This window comes from Lissotriton helveticus, chromosome 7 (assembly GCF_964261635.1).
Source record: "Lissotriton helveticus chromosome 7, aLisHel1.1, whole genome shotgun sequence".
Taxonomy (NCBI): Eukaryota; Metazoa; Chordata; class Amphibia; order Caudata; family Salamandridae; genus Lissotriton; species Lissotriton helveticus.
Window position 1 is genome coordinate 4,206,149 of NC_136068.1, and position 12,638 is coordinate 4,218,786.

General features: G+C 50.5%; 2 protein-coding genes across 2 annotated transcripts in view; both read right to left on the reverse strand.

The window, feature by feature from the left end:
• The window catches only part of APOE (apolipoprotein E), a 632,892-nt gene that overhangs the window by 439,433 nt on the left and 180,821 nt on the right, over positions 1 to 12,638 (reverse strand). The gene's annotated exons all lie outside the window — the stretch shown is intronic.
• Positions 1 to 12,638, reverse strand: part of TOMM40 (translocase of outer mitochondrial membrane 40) — a 145,636-nt gene that overhangs the window by 90,148 nt on the left and 42,850 nt on the right. Inside the window, exons 5-6 of the mRNA XM_078651267.1 lie at positions 11,227 to 11,328; positions 10,971 to 11,076 (exon numbers count right to left, since the gene is read on the reverse strand). Of these exons, the coding sequence (XP_078507393.1) occupies positions 10,971 to 11,076; positions 11,227 to 11,328 (208 nt within the window). The remainder of the gene's footprint in view (positions 1 to 10,970; positions 11,077 to 11,226; positions 11,329 to 12,638) is intronic.

The window sequence follows — 12,638 nt, forward strand, 5'->3', positions numbered from 1 at the left end:
GAGCCCCCATAGACTTTGCAGGCTCGGTGTCTTTTTTTGATTTTTTCCAGAGTGGTGTCCACCTCAGGTCCAAATAAGTGATCGGGGTTTACTGGCTGATTTAGGATGGTGGTTTGTATCTCCGGCTTGAACCCGGAGATTCTGAGCCAGGCCTGACGCCGCAACATCACACTTGTGTTAATGGCCCTGGCCGCGGTGTCTGCTGCGTCCAGTGCACATTTAATAGAAGCATTTGAGATGAGCTTCCCTTCCTGAATGATCATCTCTGCTGCCTCTTTATATTCATCTGGCAAGTGTTGTAACAGGGTTTCAAGTGTATCATAGTGTGCCCTGTCATATCTGGCCAAGAGTGCCTGCGTGTTAGAAATGCGCCAGATATTGCCCGCTTGGGCCGCCACCCTCTTCCCTGATGCCTCTAGCACTTTAGATTCCTTGTCAGGGGGAGGAGCATCACCAGTAGTCTATAAATTTGCCCTCTTCCGGGCATTAGAAACAACTAGAGAGTCCAACGGCAACTGGCCCTTGATGTAGGTAGGGTCGCCAGGCGCCGGCTTGTACTTTTTTTCAATTCTGGGGTTGATAACCCTGGCACGTGTGGGATCTTTAAAAATGTCTGCAGCATGTTTTAAGACACCCTTCAACATAGGCAGAGTTTTTACGGTTTTTTCAGAGGTGGAAAAGGTGTCAAACAGAAAGTCCACTTCAATAGGGTCAGCATGCAGCTGGACGTCATGATTCTTGGCTGCCCTCTCAATAAGCGCATTAAATGCCGCAGAATCCTCAGTAGGGGAGGTTTTGACAGCATACACTTGAGTGTCCGTGGCAGTTTGTGGATCCCCTGGGTCTGCAGTATCTGCCCATGTGTCATGCTGATCTTCAGGATCAGTGTCGGCAGGGTAGTTGTATTCCTCATAGTCACCTTCCCCAGCCTCCACATCCGAGTAAGTGGGCGAGATTGGAGCAGTGTCCTGAGCACGTGGATTAATCAGTTCAACAAGAACTGGGGAATATGTGGAATCCTTTTTCTTCTTTAAAGGAATTGTATAGGAGTCCATAGGCTGTGCTGGTGTGATCTTTCGCTTGTAAATGGAAAGTGTCCCGGTGTTGGCGTTGATAAAATGTTCCGACTGCTCCTCGAGTAGGGGTTGTCGATGCTTTGTGCCTACAACTGCAGGGGTAGGCTTCGGCCCGGTGGACACCGGCATGGACGCCTCGACGACCTTCTTTGGCGCGAATGCCTTGGGCGCCACTTTCGGCGGCAGCGTGAATTGAATCGGCGCCGTCGACTTTTGTGGTTTTGCGGCTGGCTTCGGGGTGGAAGCATCCTTCGGATCGATCGCGGAAGCCTTGTCCTTAATGCGCTGCAACGAGTCCGACACTTGCTTCGTGAAGGATGCGGACGGTTTCGTCGACTCAACAGGTGCTCTCGAGCCACTACCATGTGTGGAGTCGAGGGAAGCAGTAGTTTTGGCCTAGTCGGGCCGACGTGCAGGATCAACAGCCTTTAGAGCTCCGAGTCCTTTAACTGTGTCGACGGCCTTTGGCGCCGACGGCTTTGGGTCGGCGGCCTTGGCAAGCGCTTTCGGTGGCCCAGTCTTCGGCTCGACGCCCTGAGCGACTTCACAGAGTCGATAACTTTCTTTGGCTTCGTCAGCACCGACAGGTCCGAAGACGTGGAGCCGACCAAGGCGACAGGTGCTTTCTGTGTCGACGGCGCCTCTATCACTTTCGGTTTTGTCGAGACCGAAGCTTTCACTTTCGGTTTCGATTTGACTAATGGCGGCTCCGTAGAAGTGTCTGTCGAGACCATAGCTTTCTCATTCGGTTTCGATTGGAGTAATGGCGGCTCCGTAGAAGTGTCCGGAGGCGAGACCGTGGATCTAGGTGCATGATCTTGGGTAAGGCCATGTGGCGATCCCTCGACCTGAGACTTAGTTATTGTTCGAACGGGGCATAGCTCTTCGCCTGAGCTATCTTCCGTCCCCCTATAGGCCTCATTGTCGTCTCCTACCTCGTCGACGACTTCTTCTGTATCGAGCATTTCGACGTCTGCGTCGTAGTTGGAGTCGATCTCTGCCGCTGGATTTGAAATCGGCTCTCGATCTTCCTGCTCGTCTGCCTCTTTTCCCTCCGTATCGAAAATGTTCACCGGGTCTGGTGCCGTCTGCTGGGCCTCCTGGTGCGCCACGCGCCGAAGTCGAATAGTCTTCTTGGATCGAAAACGAGAACTAGCCATACAGTTGGCTTGATCGTGATCCGGCGACAGGCACTTGCTGCACACCGGGTGGACGTCGATATGGGGATACTTCGAGTTGCACACGGGGCACCTCTTGAACGGGCTCCGCTCCATGATGTGTCGTCGAATAAGGCCTGTTGCGTTGACCGGGCCTCGAGTACCGAAGAGCCACGCGACTCCTCAGGATGTCCGACTCGGGAACTGAGCCGGAACAGAGCTGGGCACCAAACGCAATACAATACCGACGATATAGGAAGGGCCTTTGGGCCGAAAAGAAAAGTTTCTATTGAATCTGAACTTGAGTGATGAAATATGCATCCGAACCCAATGGCGGAAAAAAACAATCTGGGGATGGAGTCGATGCCCATGCGCACTGTAGTCCAGGGGAGGAGCCACCTATCTCGTGATACTTCGAAGACTCTTCCAGGACAACAATGTGCAATCATCCGGACCCAACACTAGGCGGCGATCTATGCTATAGATATGAATTCAGCAGCCCACATGCCTCGAACTTAAATGCTACTACTGGGCCTGCAGCAGTGCTTGTGCCACCCACTGATGCAGCCTTTCAAACCGGTCTCGAGTCTGCCACTGCACCGTTTACTGGCAATTTGATTTGACATTTTAAGCTACTTGCCAAGCCTTAACCTCCCCTCTTATTACACATAGGTTATCCCTAGGGTAGGCCCTACGCACAGGGTGCTGTATAAGTAAAGGCAGGACATGTGCCTCTACGCATCTCATGTCCTGGTAGTGACAGAGAGCCTATTTAATTTTTCACTACTGTGAGGCCTGCTCCTCTCATAGGCTAGCATTGGGAATTCCCTTATATATACGCAAGTGGTAATGCCTGACCTGAAAGGAGTCATGTTGCCATGTTTGGTGTGTTTTGAAAAGAGATGATAAATCCCACTTACTGGTGTAAGTGCATTTTACATTACTATTTTAGAAACACCACTTTTAGAACATGGGCATTTCTTTGAGCTTATGACTGTGCTTTGCAGCCTGACTCCAATCCACGTCTCGTCTGGGTGACAGCTACAATCGAATAGGTGGTGTCTTGCCCTCACACAATGGGCTGACCTCTGGAGCCAGGGCTGGGCCGAAATGGAAGTATTGTACACTTGAAAGGTTGATTTGAAGTCACCCCCTGAACAAAGACAATTTTGAGTATAAATAAGTGCATGGGCTCTGACCCTATGATTTCAGGACACTACTGGACCTGGAAGAAACTACGCTGGAGTAAAGACTGCTGCGCTGAAGGATTGCCATCTTGCTGTGCTGACTGTTCCAAGGGACTGCTGCCCTGCCTGATTGAGTTGCCCTGCTCCCAACTTACCTCTGCTCTGCTGCAAGGAACCAAGAACACCCCCAGAGTGACTCCAAAGGCTTGCTGGCTTGCCCCCTGTTCTTCAAGGTCTCAGGGACATCAAAGACCTCGCAACATCAAGCTCTGCATTTTTCCTGAATCTCCAACGCCACACGATTGTCGTGAGGTCAGCGGGCTGAGGGTTTCCCCAACCAGGCCTCAAGGATTATTCCTGCACATGACCTGTGTGTAGCGGGACCCCTGGATTGAAGACACTTGCTGCTGTGTGTAGCGGGACCCCTGGATTGAAGACACTTGCTGCTGTGTGTAGCGGGACCCCTGGATTGAAGACACTTGCTGCTGTGTGTAGCGGGACCCCTGGATTGAAGACACTTGCTGCTGTGTGTAGCGGGACCCCTGGATTGAAGACACTTGCTGCTGTGTGTAGCGGGACCCCTGGATTGAAGACACTTGCTGCTGTGTCCAGCACTCCTTGGAGCAGCTCTTCTTCTCAAGGTCCTCCTTTGAAAGGTCTGTCTTGGCGTGTTGTAGCACTGCCATTCTGTTGAGGTGCCCTGACTAGGCCTTTGAGGTATGGTATGATCGTGAAGTGTTATTGGCTGTGAACCTCCTCTTGCAGGTGCTCTCTTTCATGGAGTGGAGCAATCGCTAAATTCTTCTCTGAATTTAAGTGCCGCCATTGACTGTGTAGTGTCATTATCCTTATTCATTCCTGGAGAGAGTCGTCAACTACTGCTCAACAACTTTTCTTCAGTGAACAGCATGTTTACCACTGCTGACAGCAACCCATGCTTGAAGCCAGACACACACACATCCACGTAAGTCTGGACGGTGTTCCAGCGCAGAGGTGCCTGTCGGCTGTATCTGCCGCATCGAGGGCTGACTTTAGACAGGTGTTGCTTATTGTCTTTCCCTCGTTTCTGCTACTGCACAAGGAGCTGATATAGTAGACTATTTCCTCCACTACTGTTGTCCCTACCTGTTTAGAAGAGCACTGGATTGGGTAATCCTCCATTGGACCGCTGCCAAAAGGAAAATGTGTCTACTCACCATTTCCACCCGCTTGCTCTCTTGGCTGGGTGACACGCCTACTGCTATGTGGGTGTTATCCCTCGTTCGTGCTGTAGGACTATTACTGAGTCGGCACAGACACTGCCCGTGATGTAGGCTGGTCTTGAGGATAATGTCCTACTCTAGGGCTTACTGCTTTGGCTGTTGCTGGCCCTTTGAGAGCTTCTCCCTCTTGGTCAAAAATACTGTGCAGCATGGAAAGAATTTGCCTTTTCCTCCTGAGACGGCAGAAGTGTTTCCAATAGGCAGGATGTTTTGCCTGCCCTTCGAGATTGACACTGTAGATGTCAGCAGCCCTTATTACGACCGACTTTAGACAACTAGGTCGTCTGGCAGTGAGGGTCTTGAAGGGCATGTGTCATCTCCTCATCTTGTGAATTGGCTTGGACGTCCTTTCATTGGAGAAGTGTGGCTCAATGGTTAGAGCAGCAGACCCTGATGCAGAGGTCTAGCCCGGGACCAGGGTTCAATTCCTGCCTCGGCGGGTCTTGGGCTAAAATTTCCTCGGACCTGATAATTCTCGCCTCGGTGCCTATTCTAATTCATGGGTCCCACTCTGCAACTCTGGGCAATAGCTTGCTTAATCTCCACAACAACGCTAGGATGCCTGGCTTCACCTTGGGGGTGCCCAGGAGTGGGCACTTCACAGGGAAAAGCCAGGAAGGGTTCCACAGCGGTATGCGTACAAGCGCCGAGATGCCTCATGGGTGACTCGTGCGCTATACAAGTACTACTACATTTACACATCCTTTCTCAGAGGAGTCCCTGTAGGAGAGTGGGGTCTGCAATCCTATGGTCACCCCAGATTTTTGCTTTTTGCTTCACTGGTTTACGACTTTCCCTGGCTGTGGGCCTGCTAATCAGACCCACAGCCTAGCTGTTCTCTCTCTAAACTGACATCCATGTACTTTAGGTGCATTTACCCATTGGTACTGGGCCACCTTATCAGTCCCTGTACCCAGGGCACAGGTGTACCCAGGGCCTACCAGGGGCTGAAGCATGTATTATGCCACCCCTGGCTGGCCATCTAAATCTGACAACTGGCTGCATGACAGCTGGGGCAAGGTGGTGTAAACACCCTTTGCTGTAGATATAGTATACCTATATCTAACCCTAAAATGGACACATATGTTCCTATCAGTCACTCCTATGGAAGGCCTTATCAATCCTGAAGGCAGAGTGCTTGGAATTATGTGAGATGGTGCTCTGGCATGAGCTGACCCCGTTTGCAGCTTGCGGAACCAAGTCCTTTAGCTGTTTCCATGATAACGCTATACCATATACTCTTAAGTGCATTATCAACCTCGCGGTTAAATGCTAACTCTGGTATAACATTATCAAAACATGTCGAGTAAGGTGTCATACGATTTGGAATACTACCCCCTCGCCAATTCTGGCGACGGGGGTAGCATTCCACCCTTCTAGAGGGACACTACATGTATGTAACTGTGAACCCCGGTTAAAGTTAACTTGAGCCTCAGCATCACAAAATGGATGCTGCCACCACAGACACAAGTCTGACCTCCTGCTGCTGGGAGTCCTTCCAGCGAGGGAGGCTTGGACAAAGGGTTTCCTGCCTTGGGAGGTGCTAGCACCACCCCAGACAGGATTTTGTGTATTGAGGTAGGGAGGCCTGAAAGGAATGAGACATGCCTGGGGCACACAAGGTGCCCTGTGCACACACCGGTTCAAACCAGTTGCTGGGGCATCCCAGCCCCAGCTCTGGCGGGAAACCGGACAAAGGATAGGGGGTGTAGCCACCCCCCTTCCTGGTCCCACCCAGGGGAGGGACCTAGTCAGTAGTGCAGCCCCCTTTAGGAGAATAAAGGTAGGAGCTGGTCCCATTCCAAATTAGATTATCCTGAACTATTCATCAAGAAGAAACTCTGGCCTTCGACCTTCTGCTCCACAGAAGACTGAAGAATCTCCCTTGTGGACAAGGAGTGTCCACCCTGCAACTGCAGGCACCATCAAGCGTCCAGCGGCTTCACTTTGTCGTCTTCCCTCGAGGATCCAGACTTCAGAGCCCGACGAGACCCGGATTCCCAGACCTCTCCGACCTCTACCTACATCTGCAGCAAAGCTGAGACCCGTGGGTACGACGAGACACGTGGGACCGGCCATCTTGAACGAACCTGCACTTCGCTTCCAGCACGACTCCCGAGGTAAACTCGACCAAGTGCTTTGGGGACTGAGAAGCCCCAACCCCGAGCAGCCCCTGCACCGAAGATCAGCCCTCCAGCATCCACGAGATCTGCGTGGGGCCCTTCTGCTTGGTTCCTGCTCGACGCGTTGTCTGGTCACTTGCCGGCTGGCTAGTGACCTCCCAGACGATGAACCTGTGAATTTCCACTGCTGATCTGGTTGCTCCAGATTGGCCCTTGCTCCCTTCCAAAAGAGGGGTACCCCGGACTCTCCTAGTCCGCACCAGACGCTTTTCCTCCTCACCGCGTGGGTTGCCTTTGCCAAGGCCTGTTGCCTCCAATCCTGGATCCAACACCGCCGACAGCGAGAGCCTGCATGGGACAGCTCGTGCCTCCATCCTGGTCGTCAAAGACACCTCCTGGTCCACGTGGCTGCAGAGTCAAGCGTCCACTCTTCACCTGATCGCGACGTCGATATCTGGTTCCTTCCTGGTTCCACACTGGTCACTGGCTAGTGACTGTGAACATTGTACCCTCTGCTTTCAGGTCTCCTTCTTCACCAATCCACCCTTGGATCGCACCGGACATCTTCCTCCTGGTCGTCTGCAGCATCTTTTCTTTCAGGCTCCATTGACTTCAACGCGAGAACCCGACACACTTTGGCACCTATGCACCCGCGGCCCGTGGGTGAGGTAACAAGAGCATTTCGGTGCTCAAGGGTAGTTTAACTGTCCTAGTGTCGAGTTCCACAGTCGTTTTAGTCCTACCTAGTCAGGATTGTCCGTACTCACCTTTAACTTGAACTGTACTGTCCATAGACGTTGTTACGCATCTCGCGTGTGAGTTCACACTCTGCACACGCGTTCCGTGGGCCTCCTATTACTTACCTAGAGTTAGGGTAGCGTGGTCCCATCGATCCTACAGCCTCTGGACAGCTCCATTCCTTCTATCGACTCTCACATTCCACTTACTTAGTATATGGTTTGTCGTGCCCCTAGGGCACCATTGTAATTTTGTGCGACTTGTAGTATTTTTCCTAAGAGATTGTCATGTGCTTAGCCCTCTGACCTCAAAGAGTTCAGAGGTGTTTGTTATTAATAAATACTGTTTATTTTCATAACAACCTGTGTGGTGTCCTTTCCTCTGGTATTCAAGGGGTTATATTATGGTAAAACAGCTGGCTTCACATGCCAAAAGAGTTTAGCCTAAGACTACTTTGTCCATGCTACCATTAGGATAGCTGGTCTATAAGGTTGACTTACAACCAATCACCATAAGGGTTGTTTGGACTGATACAAGGTGATCACTAGAACTAGTGAGCATCATAGATCAGGCCAACTTCTCACAGTCCCTTCATCAAAATCCACCTCGTACTCTAACATCGCCTCTTCATATTCTTGCGCAGGTCTGAGTCATCAGCAGTTCCAGTTCTTTAACCTCTGCCGACTTTTCCTTCAAATTTTGGAGGAGAATCCAGTATCCGGATATGGATTCACCGGTCCTTTTTATAACCCTCCTGAAGAAAGCCTCCATCTTGGCCTTGAGAAGTTTTTTCTTCTTTTCGACATTGAGAGCCTTCTGTTCATCGTCGCTTGTTGAATTCTTAACCACTGAATGCTTCGCTTCTCAGTATTCCTCCTTCCTCCCACGCATTTGATCGCCCTTTGGGGTTGAGGCCAGCTCAGGGTTTACTGCCTAAAGTATTCCTAGGATTGGATCGGAGGGGCTCCCTGGCTTTTGTTTGCCCAAACCACCATGGATGTTGCAGTCTGTGTTGTTGTGGAGTGTTTGGACTCAAACGCGCTCTGCCCTATGCTGTACTTGAGATATCGTCTTTCAATGTTGTTATACTATACCAAAGTGAGGTATAGTGTGCACAGAGTCCAGGGGACCCCAGAGGTAGGCAGAGGTAAAGTTAGATAGCACCTCACTCTCTATTTGTGATAGAGTGGTCGTTCAGGAAGGTTTTATCAGAGGACCGTGTTAAGCATTTGTGGTACACACTCAGCAAATGATATCACACACTCAAATACTGAACTCAGACCAATTGGTATTGTATAAAAATATTATTTTCCGTATTTTATTTCCCAGAACCAAGCAAGCCTGGCACAGGTAAGTGATCTTGGGTCTGGATCGCCAGGGAGACCTCCTCGTGGTGTTGGGCCACTCGACTCGGGCCGTGGGCATTTCTGTGCAGACTCAAGGATTTTGCCAGAGCTGGAAGTTGGTGAACAAATCCGGTTTTCACAGGAGACAAAGTCTTTGGTTTGGAAGGAAGGGCTGGTCGTCTGGGTTCTTGAGGTTACTAGCTGCAGGACACACCGGAGTTTCCCTTCTGCAGGTTCAAGGTGGGGACAGGCCGTTAGGGCTGAGGCCAAGTCAGTAAGCGTCCTCCTCTTTTTAGCTTCGGCACGGCTGTTTGGTCCTTCTTTTTTTCTTGTAGTCGGTTCTTGTCTAAGTTCTTGGTTCAGGGCTGTCTCCTAAAAACTGTATTTAGGGGGTGTTTTAAGGGTCTCAAGGTCAGTAGCCAATGAGCTATTGACCTTAGGGTGACTACTCCCTTGCTGTGAGCACAATCCTGATTGGGGGATGCCTGCCATCTGCAAGATGGTGGGCACTGAAAAGTGGGCTTCACCTCACCTCCCCCACCTGAGGGGCGGGTTGGCAGAGGTGGGCACACCTTCTAGCTGGCTAAATTTTCCTGCCTGTCTTCCCGCCGAAAAAGAGGGGAGACAGGAAGGGGGTCTGCTCCTGATAGCAGGAGAGGCTGAGGGTCATTTTACAAAGGTTGCCAGGCCTTTGAAGCCCCCCTGCCACAGATGGCTCTTCCTGGCTTGGGGGAGGTGTGAACACCTCACCCAGGAAATGCTTTGTTTCTGGGCTCAGGGAGCGAAGGCTCCCAACCCAGGGGTCCAGAAATATGTCTTGTGGCGGCAGGCCGATGTTTAGCAGTCAGGGCTTCCACCAAAGGCTGGTTGTTTTCAGAGGGCATCTCTAAGATGCCCTCGGAGTGCATTGTTCATGAAATCCCAGACTGGCATCAGTGTGGGTGCAATGTGCTGAGAAGTTTGATATCAAACTTCCCAGTTTTCCGTAAAGCCATTATGTGGAGTTTGTAATGACAAACTCCCAGCACCATATACTCTTAATGGCAGCAATGCACTTACAATATCTAGGAATGGACTTAGACACTGTAGGGGTACAGGGTTCATGCACCTGTACCCTCACCACTGGTATAATGCACTCTGCTAGAGGAGTGGCGGACCTATACAAGGGCAGTGGGTTGTAGGCATAGCACACAGGGATGTGTGCCATGTCGACTTTCACTTTGCTCTGCAACAAAACACCCAGCCTGCAATGGCTGTGTGTGAGTTTTAAGGTACAGGGCCTCTAAGGGTTACACAATAAGTGCTGCAGCCCTTAGAGGCTTTCCCTGGCCAGAGAGGTGCCAATTGGGGGTACAAGGTACAGTTTTGGGGAAAGAACAGAGGCTATGGGAACCTGACTTGCAGGGACCCAGGGCACATCAAGTCATCAGTAGCCTGGCAAATAGGGGGACGGGGACGGGGGGCGGTGCTGCAACAGAAAACCAGCTTCCAACATCACCTTTGCATCCAGACCAAACAGTGGAAAAAAAGAATCTGAAGTGTGGCTTCCGGGGCTCACGTCAGACATCAGTAAGGGAGGTATAGCACCAAATGGTCAACCACGTCCCCTTAAAAAGAGAACCGAAAATTCCAAACCCAACCACTTGATGATGAAAAAACACACAGCATGTAAATCCAGAAACATTCATACACAAAACCCCAAATATAGAAGCGAGCTAGCCACGTATGTGAAAGAGAGCCGTCTATCACCAGATATATGAATACAAAGAGGCCAGAAAAGTGGCCTCACTCGCAGAGAAAGCCAGAAAAAGGAATAAAATATGAAGCTGTATAAAAAAAGGTAACGTTACATAGTTAAGACACAGATGACCAAAGGGATGGACGACTGGAGAAAAGATATGGACACAGCCCTGATAGTCGTTAACTTGCAGCACATTGAAATAGATCATGCTCAAAACTAGCTGCATGCAGACCGAACTAACGCATTGAAAGAAAGTCTTGTATGAGCTGAAGATAAGACAAAGTTATGCACAGACAAATCTCCACATCTGAAGTCCTGGCCTTAGCGAGGGTGATCTCACCTGAACCAACAAGAATGTCTGGGTTTCCCAACGTCACAGCTCCAGTGAAGTCCTGTCCTCGGTACTCGGCATCGACCTGCCAGTTCACAAACTTAGACTGCTGCGTCTGAAACAAGAGGATAACATGTGACAAGTTACGGATGGTTACCATGTGAAGGGCTGAGCAACGGGCCTCAATGAAGACGCCCACCCCAGGGTCAAGTATGGCGAGCACATGGACAGTCTGATGCAGTCGCCTGAAGTCTTGTGCACTCACCTGGAAGGCAATCTTTGATCTGACGCAACTGGACAGTTGATGAATGATCTGTGCGTTGAGACTGCCGCCGTTGTCCATATCGCCCACCAGCACCGGGAAGGCCTACAGGCACAGAAGATCAACAAGACAATAGGTGAATCGATTTATTGACATTTAAACATGGCTGAGCCTGATACCAAGCTTATAATGATCATCTGCATGATTTCAACAAACCTTAGCATGCCATACAACACAGTGTAAATAAAGTATACTCCAAATCTGAAGCGGTCAGTAAGGAGCAAGCTGCGACCATACAAAACACGCCCAACAAACGGACACCATCAAACTTGGTGTAACTTTAGAAATGTGATAAAAATATAATTAGAAACTATACTAGGTACAGCTAAAGAATATGAAAATCACAATGACTTTTTGAACAAGCAGCATCTTAAGAGCGTATCATAAGGCCGTGGAGAACGTTACAACTCTCACAGGAGAAAGGGGTTTGTAAAGAGAACATATCTGCACCCGTGAATCTGAACAAGAACCAAATGTTTGCATTTCGATTCAAAGAGCAGGTAACTCTTGGACAGAATCAGACTGTACCCAAGGAGCTAGGAGGGGCCTGAGAGCATTCGACTCCTCATATCAAGTACTCCTCACCCAAGATCAGAGTTCAAAATGAAGCCTCAGCAGACAGAATGCATCAGAGATATCATGGCAGCTCAGAGCACCAAGAGAGGCTCCAAGGAGGCAACAGCGTCCAACCAAAGTAAAACAAAGAAGCCATGGGAGCCCAGAGCACCAAGAGAGGCTCCAAGGAGGCAACAGCCTCCAACCAGAGTAAAACAAAGAAGCCATGGGAGCCCAGAGCACCAAGAGAGGCTCCAAGGAGGCAACAGCGTCCAACCAAAGTAAAACAAAGATGCCATGGGAGCCCAGAGCACCAAGAGAGGCTCCAAGGAGGCAACAGCGTCCAACCAAAGTAAAACAAAGATGCCATGGGAGCCCAGAGCACCAAGAGAGGCAACAGCCTCCAACCAAAGTAAAACAAAGAAGCCATGGGAGCCCCGAGCACCAAGAGAGGCAACAGCCTCCAACCAAAGTAAAACAAAGAAGCCATGGGAGCCCCGAGCACCAAGAGAGGCTCCAAGGAGGCAACAGCCTCCAACCAAAGTAAAACAAAGATGCCATGGGAGCCCAGAGCACCAAGAGAGGCTCCAAGGAGGCAACAGCGTCCAACCAAAGTAAAACAAAGATGCCATGGGAGCCCAGAGCACCAAGAGAGGCTCCAAGGAGGCAACAGTGTCCAACCAAAGTAATACAAAGATGCCATGGGAGCCCAGAGCACCAAGAGAGGCAACAGCCTCCAACCAAAGTAAAACAAAGAAGCCATGGGAGCCCAGAGCACCAAGAGAGGCTCCAAGGAGGCA